We start from the raw sequence: 14,212 nt of genomic DNA on the forward strand, positions 1-14,212 counted from the left end.
AGCCATCGGAGAGTTCAGGGTTTTTGAGCACAAGTCACCCGTCCTCCTTGCTCAGCCCTGCCATAAACCTTTCTCTGCTCCAAACTACGATGGTTTCAGTTTGTTTGGCCTCACTGTGTGTCAGGCACACGAACTTGTATTCGGCCACAGAGGCAAAGGATTTAGGCTCCATCAATACCAAACCCAGAATTTATAACTGAACTGCTTCTCAGGGCGGTTAAGGCTCTCCCACACCTCCCAGCGAGATATGATTCCGCTGTATTATTAAATCCTTATACCAATAAACAAAACTATTAACTCAGATTATAGAGGCTTCATATGAAAAAGATAATTGGACAAATCCCACAAACAGGCAAGAACTTGATCCCTTTATCCCCCATCCCGGGTTCAATGCTAGGAATCTAATATTCCCTTAAAGACAGATTGGTTTGAAGTCCAGATATCTGTGTAGAGACTTTGCTCTTTATTCATTCCTTTTGTCCAGTGCTTTCCACCTCCAGCTCTACAACAGAATCACCTAGGGAGCTTTTCAAACCCACTCATGCCTGGGCCCTCCCCCCAAAGCCGCTGATTAAATTGGCCTGGGCATTGTTTAAATGGCACTGCCTTTGTGGAAAAGCTCCCCCAGGTGATTCTGTCGTGTGGCCAGGATCGAGCTCCAACCTGATTCTCAGACTTGATGCACACGCAGAGGATGGCTACACAGGGTCACAGCCATAAAACTCAGGGCTGTACTTCATGGACCTCTTTAGGGGACATAAGATGTGATTCTGCTCTAATGTCAGGTCTACCGTGACAAGAAGGTCCAGGTTTCTACAGAGCGTCTTGGAAACCACAACCCAGCTCTTTCATGCTCAGATTTTACAGAAACTTTCTCCCTGGAGTTTGTGCAAGGCCAGGCCCTGTGAGGGCAGAACCTGGGCTGGGGCGTGTGTGTGTGTATGACCTCGTGTGTTGGAAGTGGGGAGGGGCGGGAGGGGACGGTGTTAACTGCGAAAGAGCTGTTGATACTCACTGCTGCAGACATCTCCTGCCTGGAAGAGCTCAGTGGTGAGCAGAACTAATCCATAGTAAGAGAATGCATTGGAAAACCTGCCAGGAAGGAAGCAAGAAAGGTAAGGAAATGATGGGAGAAATGCAGGTCCCCATTCCCTATCCCCTCTGGAAGGACTTGCAGCTCTAGCAGCAGAGACTAGGCTTTGGGCTCAGGCCACACTGGGCCTTTGCGGGGCTTTCCTGGGCTACTTGAGCAGGAAGATGGTGGGTACAAAGCATAATGATGCGATAAAGGGAAGTGATCCTGTGTCCTTTGAAAGATCAAGAACTGAATTCTGTCACAGATAAAGCTACCTCCAAGGCTGTTCAGTCAACTGGCAAAAGGAGGGGGAAAAAATGGGGGAACCAAAATTTGGTAGAAAACAGTCATTTTGACAGATGCCAACAGATGTCAGGGCTTCTGGGTTGAGTTGAATAGGGAGGAGGAGGGAGATATATTTAATAATACAGGTAGCCCCTACTTTTTCAAAAGTTTGCTTTACTGCACTTCGCTTTTACGAAAGACCTACAATAGTACCTGGTTTTACTCGCCAGAAGAAATCCGAAGAGGATTTTCACTTTTACGAAAAAAGGGAAAAGCGAAAACAGCATCCAGTGCTTATATTATAGAGGCAGCCCCTGCCCCAAGCAGCGAGAGTAGCGCCACCAAGCCCCTTTCCCGGGAACTACACTCAGCACCTCAGCATCAAGCTGCCATTAGCTTTTTTTTTTTCAATTTATTTTATTGAAGTATAACTGATTTACAATGTTGTGTTCATTTCCGCTGTACAGAAAAGTGATTCAGTTATACCTATATATACATTCTTTTTCAGATTCAAGCTGCCATTAGCTTTGAACTGTGTCTATGAGCATCTGTGCTTTACCTCCATTTATTTTATTTCTTTTATTAGCAAGACACGTCCTCAGGTAATTACTTCTCTTTATGCCACTTCAGCTCAGGAAAGCTTTCATTGGAACGCTCTACTTTTGAATAGCAGGGGGAAAACTGTATGCAGAACTGGGCTCCAGCTTTGCCCCCCGCCCCGCATTCCTGAGAGCTACATCAACTCACCAAGCAGTTATTAAACACCTGCTGTGTGCCCAGTCAAATGCGGAGTCTGCAGACTTCTTGAGCATTTCAGATGAGAATGACGCAGTTAACTAATTCCCGACTGTCCTTGGAACCAGAATACTCAAGTCTGTAGGGCCGGAATATTCTCATCCTGTGGTACAGTTATGTGGGAGCTCAGTCACAATCAGAAGCCGATGATTACTTTCCTTGAGTTACCACATGTGCTCTCAAATGTGATTTCTATAGTCTTCTAAAATTAGTCTCTCATTAATTGCTTAGTATTTAAGTAGTGTCAGCCCCACAGAATCACATGCACTCAAAGATAGATACTCTCAGTTCTGTTTCCCCACCTTTTAAAATATCCCGCCAGCTCCATGCTTGTACCGGGCACACAGCAGGTGTTTAATAAAGGCGTGGTGAGTTGATTCAGCGCTCAGGAATGCGGGGGGCAGAGCTGGAGCCCCGGTGCTTTGTATTATCAAAGCTTTCCCCTCCTCTTCCCTGCAGTTGACCTCTTTGAGGTCACTCCCCTGCTAATTAGCACCTCTGCTCAAAGGTGAATAGGAAAAGTGAGAACTGTTGAAAACAGGACACAGAGCCTCAACCGGGGTAATTTTGTGCACTGTTAATGCTGTTGAAATTACAGCATTAATGGTAGAAAGAATTGAAAGAAGGGCTGAAATTTGACTAGCTGCGGACTATGAGTTAATTACTCACTACAAATGCCCTCCAGCCAATGCCAAGGTTATTATTTAAGAAAAAGTGGATCAAGAACTGAAAGTTCTCAGAATGTCCATGTTGACCAAATCAGTGGTTCCCCAAATATTGGCCCTGTGCTGCTGGTGGTACCCAAGGCAATATGAATGGAGAGGGATGGATACAGCAAAAGTATTCAATCTTTTTGTGGAAAGAAGAGATTCCTTTAAGTTTCCTTTCAATTCTTTAATTGTATCTCAGTCTTATTTACGGGCTAACGAGTCCCTAACACCTCCCCTCTCTGTCTTTTTTTGTTTTGTTTTGTAATTTAAGGCAAATCTTAACAGATTTATGAAAGTCGTATATACAAAATACATTTAAACTAACCCCCGTAGCTATACAACACACTTTTTACACTGCATCATGTATCTCTTAACCTGGAACACAGCATCCGTAAACCGAGGCCTGTTCCCCACTGTCGGTGCCATTATGGGGGCGGGTGTGGAGCTGCAGCGACACCCCAGGGACGGTGCCAGTGACCCAGCACTCAGCTGTTGCCCTTGAATTTCCTTTGAGTGTAGAGACCCCGGAAGAGCTCAGAGCTCCGTTTCTGCAGCCGCCGCCTCCTCCGATCGCCCCTGCAGCCCTGCCCCCTCTGCGGGGTCCCCCACGTGCTACAGGGGACACAGCACAGCACAGCGGAGGACGTGGCAGAGAGGAGGGGGCCGAGCACACCGCACTGAACTTCCTGGCTGCAGTGGTGTCAACAGAGAATAACGTGCCTGCCAATTTTAGCAGGTTTGATTGGAGTGAAGGAAAAGACACTTGGAATGTTTTGCCATTTGCATAACAGGTCAAAAGGTAATGCTTTAAGATCCTAGAGATGGGCAGGCTCAATAGAGATCTATTTTAAATTTCTCGATAAACAGGCTTGTTGGAGAATCTAACAGTTAAGATGATGGGGAGAAAGTTTCACAGGCTGCCCGTGAGCCCTCCTGGGACGGGCCTCGTCCCCGGCTTCCACAGACTCCGCAGCGAGAGCTCTGGCCACCTGTTTGCAGGTGAACCTGGAAAAGGTGCCCGGGCTCATCCAGAAAGCTTGGGTGAGGAGGGAAGCCACGGAGAACTGGCTTTGTTAGCCCGACTGTCAGATCAAGGCTGGTTCCACGTTTGTGACCTGAGTTCCAGAGTCTCCTAGGTGACAGTGCTCTCTGCCCACCGTGGGCACCGATCTTTTTTGAGGGCAGCTTGACAGGCGGTGGTGGGGAGACCTCCAGCGTTACCCCGAGGCTTCGGGAGGCTTCCCCGGGGGCCCGGCCACTGAACGGAGGGGGTGGGGCCCAGGGACACGTGGCGGCTCCGTGAGATGCCTTAAAGCACCCAGGCTGCCACGGCGGCTCACCGGGCCTGTCACCACTCCGGGTGGGCGCTGCGCATCACAAAATGGGGCCTCCCGGAACCCCATTCTCAGTTCCTTCCCGACTGGAGAAATTCTGAAGTCGGCTGAAAAGCTGAGCCCCTGGACCAGCTCCAGGAAGCACCAGAACCCAGAGCTGAGGGCCTGTTTCCCACGACTCACAAGGGTCATGCTCTCAGCTGCCTCTACGTTGGACTTCCCTCGGCCGGACTCTGGGTCAGCCTCACCAGGTGGGATGCGCGATCCACGCCTCCCCGGTCACCAGAGCGGTCTGGCTCTGCGACCTGCCGGGAAATTCGGTCCCGTGGGAAACCTCCACCTTGGCTGTGAATAGCTGGGGTTACGTTCATTTGGGGGAATCAATCAGCTTCGGAAAGCACAAAATAAAGTGAATTCAGTGTTAATAAAAAGGCGCCTGAGTGACAAGCCTGGAACAGACTGACCAGGACGACTGTGACCCCGTGCGGCTCAGCCCTGTCTACACTCTGCGGGCTGTGCAATCAGAGTGCCGGCCACTCGCCCGCCCAGGAGGAAACTCGGGCTGGTCCAGGAACACCCAGTAGCCGCTCTAGTGTTTCACTGTGGTTTGTGTTACGCACACACACACACACAAGAAAACCACCAGAATAAAAACACTACCTTCATAACCAGATCAGAAGCGGAGAACCCAATTTCCAGGGGGAGCCAGGTGTGCGCTTCTCTGTGAAGCGAGCCACAGGGCCGCGTTTACGGCAACAGATGCAAAGTCTTCGGGTCCCTGTAATAAGAACCTCACAGTGACGTGCCAAGGTCATTGCTGGATTTGAGGAGGACGAGGGAGTCACCACAGGTCAGGATGGGATACAACAGCAGTTCCCTCCTGTTCTCATCTACTCCACACCCTAATTGCTCGCTTCCGGGGAGGGCTCTGCTGCCTACGAGTACTGTGTTTTGGGGCAGGAATCTCATGGTCTATTTCTGAGTTCCACCCCATTTCCTACCCCTTGCTATACTCAGACGCCGATTCCCAGGAACATCCATCCTGCCAGGATGTCTGAGAACTCACTCGGGCCCGGCAACATCGCGCTCCTTCCTGCTGTGACCTGGGGTGGGAGCCTCGCGTAGGAAGTTCCCACGTTGAGCAGCGCTCCACCCTCCTAGGGGCTCACGACCACCGTCAGGGTCAGCAGAACCCCTGCAGGTGTGCGGTCCCCACCGAGGAGCTGCTCTGGGTATGAAGCATCCCATGTTATCCAGCAAGAGGCAGGCACTGGGGGTGCTTCGGGCAGGTAGCAACCTGTTGGGCTTTAAAGTAGTTTTCACCTGAAGAGATGCCAACATGGTGTGGAAACCAAAACCACCGATTTCGATACGCCATCTTGAGCACGAGTGGACACCCAGCCTCTAAGTTCTAGCGGGTTCTGGAGGGCAAGACCTGGCAGGAGAGCAAGGGCCCACACGAGCAGGCGGGCCTTGCGTGACCTGAAGTCCCCCTCCAGCAGAAGGTAGGAACCAGACACCGACAGCAGGACCGAGGAGGCGGAATGGCCCTTCCACGCCCCGCGGGCTCCACTCCACCCACAGCAAGTCTCGCACTTCCCTGAACTCAGCGCGTACCACGTGCCACCTGCCGTTAAGGGCCGTTAACACAGCAAGTGCCGGCCTCTGAGCCGCCTTAACCAAGCAGCTCCTTCCTCTTCAAGGCCCAGGAGGTGCTTCACAAATGCAGTCAGTAAAAGCAGCCCATGCTCGGGGGGGCTGAGCTCTCAGCCCTCCCAGCTGCAGGCCCAGCACCAACCTTGGCACCAGGGCCTGCGCCCGGAACGCCGAGTCCATGAAATGCAGAATCCCACACACAAGGTCCACCTCTGCCTAGGGCTGCCAGACAGACTTTAAAAGGGCTTGTCTTCTCCTTCAAACACAGCTCCCTAAATCTCCAGGCATCACTGAAGAATGAGGTTGCTGAGCGCATCTGATGTACCTTATGGAGAAGGTGGCGTCAAAAGGCCCAGAAGGACAACCCGACACACAGTCGAAAGCTTAGTGGGAACTTGCTGCTCTTCACTTAAACCACAACAGAAAACCCAGCATCACTTTCTTCCTGAGGCAGGTCGCAGGTCACAGTGAGGGGAGGATTCGGGGGCCATTACCTTGTGGACCACAACTCCAGCAGCCTGGTGGGAGTCCTCCATGGTCCTCTGCTTCACGGCTCCTAAGCCCGGCGGCACAGCAACCACCCAGGAAACCAAGAGTGCATCCGTGTGATGCCTGTACTGCACGGCCTCGGAGTGGCTCAGCCCAGGGCTTTGCAAAGCCCCTCAGGTGATCAGACCGCAGCGCGCATCATGATCTAGTCCAACTTTTACAAATGGGGAAACTGGAACCCAAAGAGCTTGGCCCTCAGCCACGTGGATAATGACGAGTGCACGTTTCTCTGGGGTGAAGGTGCGCTTCTGCCTTCCCCACTGTGGGCAGTTTAGGGGCCCACACGTGGACGCACACAACGCCTACCCGGGCAGTGGCCACTGGACAATACATATGTGCCTTTTCTACATGAGAATCCTGAGCTCCATGAGCTCTGTCGACTGGGAATCGTTCACACTTTGCGTCAGTGGTTTCTTCGTTTTGTGATGGGGAAAGTCACCCCACGGGGTTGCAGAGAAAGAGTTCCCACCCCTCCCTTCCCTTGGGCTTCCTCCAGCCTCCGGTCTCTGGACATGTCCACGTCCATCACCAGGTCCTCTCCTCGGGCTCCCAGGTCTCAGGGCAGCAGGATCCCTCCCTCACACACACACACGTGTCTTTACATGTATTTGCCGCTGTTCCTTGCCCTGAAGTCGTGTTCCAGAGGCATCCACACAGCAGTGTTGGTGACAGCGCTCCTGTGTCCCATGTGGAAATAAAAACTGTGACCGACAAGTAATGAACCTTCAAGGAACATTAGGGTTTGAGTTATCCAACTGCTCTGAATTTTGGGGACTGAAAAATTAATGTTGGCTTCAAATTCTGAGTTGATATTTTCTATTAAGCAAAGGAAAACTAAGGATTTATCTTAATAAACATCCAGAAACTGAAGGTGGTCAGATCATCAAAGCAGCCCCTCCTGCCAATGCTAAAATGCTGTGCAATGTGTAAGCGGTGAGCAATTCACCCCGACTGCTCTCATCCTAATGGTGCCTTTACTCACAATACCAAGTTAGTGTCTGTTCCCAGGATGCCCAAGTTAGTCAGTCATAACTAGTAATCTTGTTTCAAGATTATTTCCTGATCTTGGAGTTAAAATAAACTGACTCATTTTTATCAAAGAAGTAAAAATATTGCAAGAATAAGGAGTCTAGAGATCTCTATAAATTACAAAGCTGCAATGCAATATCTCTGAAACAATTTCTCTACAAACTGAAGGGTTAAAAAAATATTTCAGTAAAAAACGTACACGTGTCCTTACGTGTCCTTATGTGAGGAAAATATCTTAGTTTGAGGAAGTTTATTGTTACACTTTTGTAATAATTTAGATGAGGCACAACTATCTCCTGCTTCTCTAACATCTCAATTTAAAAAAAGACAAGAATCGAGGGTAACAGTGAAATTAAAATAAAATAGAAAAGCCTAAGGTTTTGGAGAGAAAAGTGACTATAATCTATGTGTAGAAAGGCTGTAAATGGTTTCAGGTGACCTTGCAAAGAGGCATCTTCTTCTCAGATGCCAACGAATCACGGAATTGAGGGCTGGGAGCCGTGGAGAGAGGGGAGCCCGGCCACAGCGGGGAGAGCGGGTCCGTTCTTGGCGGGGCAGGGCCCACCCCCCTCGGGCTGTCCCCCCTGCTTCCCAGTCCGCTTGGCTTCCCTGTCTATACCAACTCGCTTCCGCCTCTGAAAACAAACCAGCAACCGCGTCAGAAGGTTTAAAGGACAAACGGCGCTTGCCGACCGTGCCGACCCCAACTCTCCAGCAAGCCTCAGGCACCTCCACCGGCTACGCCGACCGCGAGGGCCGCCGCCGCCTCCTCCGCCAGGGCCACGGAGAGTGTTTCCAGGCTGGTGAGGAAGCGCGTGGGTCCCAACACACGTGTGAGACCTGGAGCCCGGCGGGCGAGGAGCGCTCGCGCCCCAGGACAGGGTCCTCTGAGCAGTGACAGCGGGGTCTCGGGCCGCCCTGACGCAGCCCATTGAGAATGTTCTTTTTCCTTTAAACCGCGGTCATCGGCCCCGATCCCGGGGCACATCCTTTCAGTTCATGAAGAGCCAGAGGAAGCAGTACAAAACCAGCAGCTTTTCTCCAGCCAAAAAAAAGAGCCGAACCCCCAGCAAACACCCCCCGGAAGCTCTGAGCGCCCAGAGAGACGGGATTTCATGTTGTCTCCTCATTAAAACCCTGTGATAACAAGGCTGACTCAGAAGCAGTTTTTTTCCTCCCTTTCCTTCTGGGTCAGCATCCGCCACAAGATCCCTGTTTATCTGCTGGGTGAAGGCGAGCGAGTCACTCACCAGGGACACAGGACTGGGAACAGTGTGGCCTGGGGATGGGGCCCAGGGACGGTTACTAAACCACAGGAACATTCTGGTGCCACTGACAGAGGAAGCTTTTTTCTCTTTTAAATGCTAGGCAGAGTCCTCAACAGGCACTCTTGAGTAGAGTAATACACAGCAGGGACCAGTTTGGAATGCAATGTATTTTTAAACACAGTGAAAGACACCTGGACAGAGTAACCGGTCAAGTTAACTGAGTGCAAGATTGACCAGCTCGCGTCAACATTCACAGCCTCTGCAGTTTCACTCAGAGGAGATCACGTCCGACAGTTTTCCTGCGACGTGTGTATGTTAGTAGAAGCGAGAGACCTTGATGAGAACCTCGATTCTCGGCCGGCCACCGGAAGGCAGCGCGGAGCCGGGCGGTGTTAACGAAGGCTCTGCTGGCAATGCCGCCAGCTCTTGAAAGCCCCTGAGCGGAAAGGAGCTCTCTGCTTCCTCCAAAAAAGGAAAGGCTCCCTGCAGCGGACTGCAGGTGTCTCTCGGAGACAACTCATCTGCAAGGCCAGTTGGTTTAAGTCTTTGCCGAGGGGCGGGCGAGGGGCGGGGAGGGTGGGCACAGAGGCAGCAGGCACTGCCCTGTGCAGAGGGGAGGGGGCCATTCACGGCAGCGTCCGTGTGCACACCTTCCACCCCGTGTCCTGTCGTGTCGTGGGGTGATCTGACAGGGCGGGAAGAAAGCGCAGGTTGTGGGCACATTAAGTCAAGTCCACACCGCCAGCTCTCACTCCCACCCTCTCATCTAACAGCCGGGACCAACTGGCACAAGAGACTTAAAAGGCAACGCGCTCCCCTGGGGAGGTGGCGGGGACAGCCCGCGATTCACCTCCTTTCACCTCCTACAAACCTCCACCAGGTAATGCTCCTCACGAAGCACTCACGAGTTAGAGACAAAAGCCATCTGCAAAGACGTCGGGTTTTGTGTTTCTGTCATTAAAGACAGAGCATGCGTGCACACACACATGCAGTCCTCAATTACATTGTGTCAGAGAAGGAATAGTTTCTGTAAAAAGAAAGAAAGCTGTGTTATTAGGCATTACACATTAATACTAAAGTGATCGCTGGGGTTTTCAGTAGTTTCACTAGTCCCCAGGATTCAGTAGCTAACATCAAAGTGTCACATCCTTTGGCCTAGAGCGCAGCGGCGTGGCGGGCCTCACAGCATCCCTGAGCCAGGTGTTGAGGGCACAGATGCGGGAAACCCGCTCCGGGACACCGGGGAGATCTGGCCTGTGGCCAGCCAGGCTGCTCAAGGACCACAAGAGTGAGGGGCATCCTCTTTCATTGCAACATAATATTCTTTCAGGTTCTCTTGCAGGATGGTGTCCTTCACAGCATGAAACACAAAGCAGATGTTCTCCGTGTCTATGGCAGTGGTGAGGTGGGTGGCTGCGATTCCGTCTCTTCTGGTTGAAATACTGGACCAGGTAGCACTGGACATCCTCCAGCCTGTGGGGGTCGCCCTTGAAGTCTGAGAAGTGCTTCTTCTTCTTTCTTTTTTTTAATATAAATTTATTTATTTTATTTATTTATTTTTGGCTGCATTGCGTCTTCGGTTGCTGTGCGCGGGCTTTCGCTAGTTGCGGCGAGCGGGGGCTACTCTTTGTTGCGGTGCGCGGGCTTCATCATCCAGGTGGCGTCTCTTGTTGCAGAGCACAGGCTTTAGGCGTGGGGGCTTCAGTAGTTGTGGCATGCGGGCTCAGCAGTTGTGGATCCCGGGCTCTAGAGTGCAGGCTCACGTTGCGGCACTCAGGCTTAGTTGCTCTGCCGCATGTGGGATCTTCCCGGACCAGGGCTCAAACCCGTGTCCCCTGCATTGGCAGACGGATTCTTAACCACTGCACCACCAGGGGAGCCCTGGGAAGTGCTTCTTGATGCCCATGGTCTTCACTTTCTCCACCAGGAGGTCCATCTTGTTGAGAGGCAGGACGATGGAGACGTTGAAGAAGAGCTTGTTGTTAACGATGGTCTCAAAGATGTTCATGGGCTCCACCAGGCGGTTGGTGCGCCTGTCCTCCGTGAGGACCTGGTCGTACTCACTGGATGAGACCATGAACAGGATCAAGGTGATCCCATCAAAGCACTGGAACCACTTCTGGCGCTGAGACCTCTGGCCACCCACATCCACCATCTTGAAAGGGACTTTTTCTATGACAAAGTCATGCTCCACTTTGCCCTTGGTGGCCTTCCTCACCAGCAGGATGTCCTGCTTGCTAGGGAAAGTAATTCAGCTGGCCAATCCGATCCAAGTTATCCAGGAAGTACCTCACTGATTCACCCAGCTGAAACTCCCTCCTCCGGCTGAAAGCTTCCCTGATGCCAGAATCCCTGCAGAGCGCGGTCAGAGCAGGTACATAACAGCTGAAAGGTGGCAGACTCCACGGGCAGCCCTGCTTTGTTCTCAAAGGCCATAAGGTACATCCCCTGCTTCTCATTTTCAGAATACTGCCAAGGAACACCAAGCGTGTCTCGTGCGTCAACCAGAAGCCTTGAGCCCTTGAGGATGTTGTTGAAGATGGCGTCGCGGAACTCCAGAAGCGCACTCTGGTCGAACTCGCGGCCGTGGACGATGCGCATCTGCTTGAGGAAGGTGGACTTGCCGCTCTCGCGGGGCCCAGCAGCAGGATCCTGACGAGGTGCCGCACGGCGCGCGGCTCGCGGTCCAGCCCCGCGTAGATGTCCCGGCTGCGCCTGCGCTGCCGCGCCTCGCGCTCCGCATCGCCGGCGGCGTCGGCCTCGGGCGGCAGCAGGCAACGACTGAGGGCCCGCACCGCACCGGACATGGCTGCTGAGGCCATAGACCCCGCGGCGGGCTAGGCGGCAGCCGGCCGCTCCCTCAGGCCGCGTCCGCTGCCACTGTCCCGAGGTCCCTCTGTCTGGCTCTTAAATACAGTGGTTCTGTCCCCTGGCGAACCATCAGTCTAGCTACTTTTTTTTTTTTTTGGCTGCGTTGGGTCTTCGTTGCTGTGCGCGGGCTTTCTCTAGTTGCGGCGAGCAGGAGCTACTCTTCCTTGCGTTGCTCGGGCTTCTCATTGCAGTGGCTTCTCTTGTTGCGGAGCACGGGCTCTAGGCGCGTGGGCTTCAGTAGTTGTGGCTCGCGGGCTCAGTAGTTGTGGCTCACGGGCTTAGTTGCTCTGCAGCATGTGGGATCTTCCTGGACCAGGGATTGAACCCGTGTCCCCTGCACTGGCAGGCGATTCTTAACCACTGCGCCCCCAGGGAAGTCGCAATCTAGCTTTTTACTGTATGGTCACTTCTCGGTATCCGTGGGGGATGGGTTCCAGCACCCCCTGTGGATACCAAAATCCATGGACGCTCAAGTCCCTCATATAAAATGGCATAGTATTTGCATATAACCTACACAATCCTCCCATATAGTTTAAATCATCCCTAGATTACTTATAATACCTATACAGTGGAAGTGCTATGTGAATAGTTGCTGGTGCACAGCAAATTCAAGTTTTGCTTTTTAGAACTTCCTGGAATTTTTTTTTTTTTTCCATCTGTGGTTTGGTTGAATCTATGAACACAGAACCCGAGGCTAGGGAGGGCCACTTTTTTATCTTTAAAAGTGAGTTCTGGGGGAGGGATGGACTGCGAGTTTGGGGTTAGTAGATGCAAATTATGACATATAGAATCAATGGACAACCAGGTCCTACTGTGTAATACAGGGAACTATATTCAATGTCCTGGGATAAACCATAATGGAAAAGAATATGAAAAAGAATGTATATATATGTATAACTGAGTCACTTTGCTGTACAGCAGAAATTAACACAACATTGTAAATCAACTATACTTCAATAAGAATTAATTAATTAATTAAAGCGACTTCTGTCTATGGCCTGCAATTAAAATTTTTCCTTAAAGCAGGTATACAGAGTTTCCCTTTAAAAGACATTTATCTGAGAAAAAGTGAGTCAAATTTTTAAAAAGGCTAAGAAAATAATAGTATAGAAAATAATTTTAAAAAAGCTAAGAAAATAATAATAACAGGATAACACAGAAGTGAGGAAAGTGATGCTCAGTTTTGCAAATGCTGCTCAAGATGGAAGAGTTCTCTGTCCTCCAAGTGAAAACCCAAAACAGGGCGCAGAGGAGGGGGACCCAAGAATCAACAAACAGCTCTTACCATATAAACCACAGCAGCAAGGTTGTCCATCTAAAATGGGGTGTGAAGAGGTCCCTCATTTTGCCTCGGTCTTCCTGTTTCAAGACAAAGAATACCATTTGCTCTCCTCCCCTGTGGATGTGCGGGCACAGGTTGGTAGCCTGAGACCAGCGGACGCCCGAGGCTGGGAGGGAGGTTTCTGGTGGGCAGGACACTCAGGTTCTGAGAACCCGGGACTCAGATCCACGGCACTCAGCGCCCCCCAGCCCAGGGAGGCCTTCAGCCAGGACTCATTGATGTCCAGAGGTGGAGACAGTCCACACCCCACCCCAACCTGGAATCCTGGAGCTGGGAAGCAGGCCCCTCAGGCTCGGCCCCTCTGAGGCCTCTTGGGTGATCCCATGGACCAGGGAGCAAACACCCAGTCCAAGATGCCTCCCGCCATTTCACACCCTCCCCACCCAAAGCCCGCTCTAGGTCAAGGTAACAGAAATTAGTGTGCTGAAAATCAATTCACCAAGAGCCAACTTGCCAAAAGACCAATTAGCTAAATGACTCGCTTGCCAATTTTATATAATTTACTAATTTATCAAATCTTTGCTTTACGATGTTCTATTTTAAAACATATATTCTGGGGGGGGGGAGGGATAAATCGGGAGATTGGGATTGACATATACACACTACTATATATAAAACATAACTAATAAGGACCTACTATATAGCACAGGGAACTCTACTCAATACTCTGTAATGGCCTATATGGGAAAAGAATCTAAAAACTAGTGGATATATGTATATGTATAACTGAGTCAGTTTGCTGTACACCTGAAACTAACACAACGTTGTAAATCCATTATACTCCAATAAAAAAATTTTTAAAAGCATCAACAAGAAAAATAATTTAAAAAATATATTCATAGAATCTATATTCTATAGATTATCTTCTTAGATTTATTTAATGAACATATTATTCTTAGCAGTTTGAGAAGTGCTCGCTTATTTAAACATGCTAAAAGCTTTTTTAAAAAAGATTATGGGTTATAGGTGGTTTAATCTACCCATGAATATTGTCTTTGTGAATAAAAATATTTTGTAATATATTCTTGAATAAAAAGACGATACTCATTAATATGCTTATTGAATATATTTGAGCATGTTTGTATTTATTGACTATATTTTAGAATAGATTCATTCATTAATATACGTAAGAATGAATTCATTAATATAGTTATTGAGGAATATATTATATGTATTAATATAAACACAGGAAAAATACCTTCCTATGTGTTAATATATGTATTAGTATATTCATAGGAAAAATCTCTCCCTATTTACTAAATATATTCAAAAAGAATAACCCTTAAAACACGTTTTTG

At 50.1% G+C, this 14,212-nt stretch overlaps 1 protein-coding gene and 1 pseudogene across 2 annotated transcripts in view; both read right to left on the reverse strand.

The window, feature by feature from the left end:
- The window catches only part of SVOP (SV2 related protein), an 85,391-nt gene that overhangs the window by 15,540 nt on the left and 55,639 nt on the right, over nucleotides 1-14,212 (reverse strand). For both annotated transcript variants that reach the window (XR_009566348.1, XM_030860634.2), the window contains exons 10-11: nucleotides 12,858-12,931; nucleotides 1,016-1,092 (exon numbers count right to left, since the gene is read on the reverse strand). Coding sequence is in view for 1 of the 2 variants with exons in the window: in XM_030860634.2 (XP_030716494.1) it covers nucleotides 1,016-1,092; nucleotides 12,858-12,931 (151 nt within the window). In the remaining variant the exon portion in view is untranslated. The remainder of the gene's footprint in view (nucleotides 1-1,015; nucleotides 1,093-12,857; nucleotides 12,932-14,212) is intronic.
- On the reverse strand, nucleotides 9,955-12,805 carry LOC115855405 (guanine nucleotide-binding protein subunit alpha-12 pseudogene; annotated as a pseudogene).

This window comes from Globicephala melas, chromosome 13 (assembly GCF_963455315.2).
Source record: "Globicephala melas chromosome 13, mGloMel1.2, whole genome shotgun sequence".
In the NCBI taxonomy this organism is placed as follows: Eukaryota; Metazoa; Chordata; class Mammalia; order Artiodactyla; family Delphinidae; genus Globicephala; species Globicephala melas.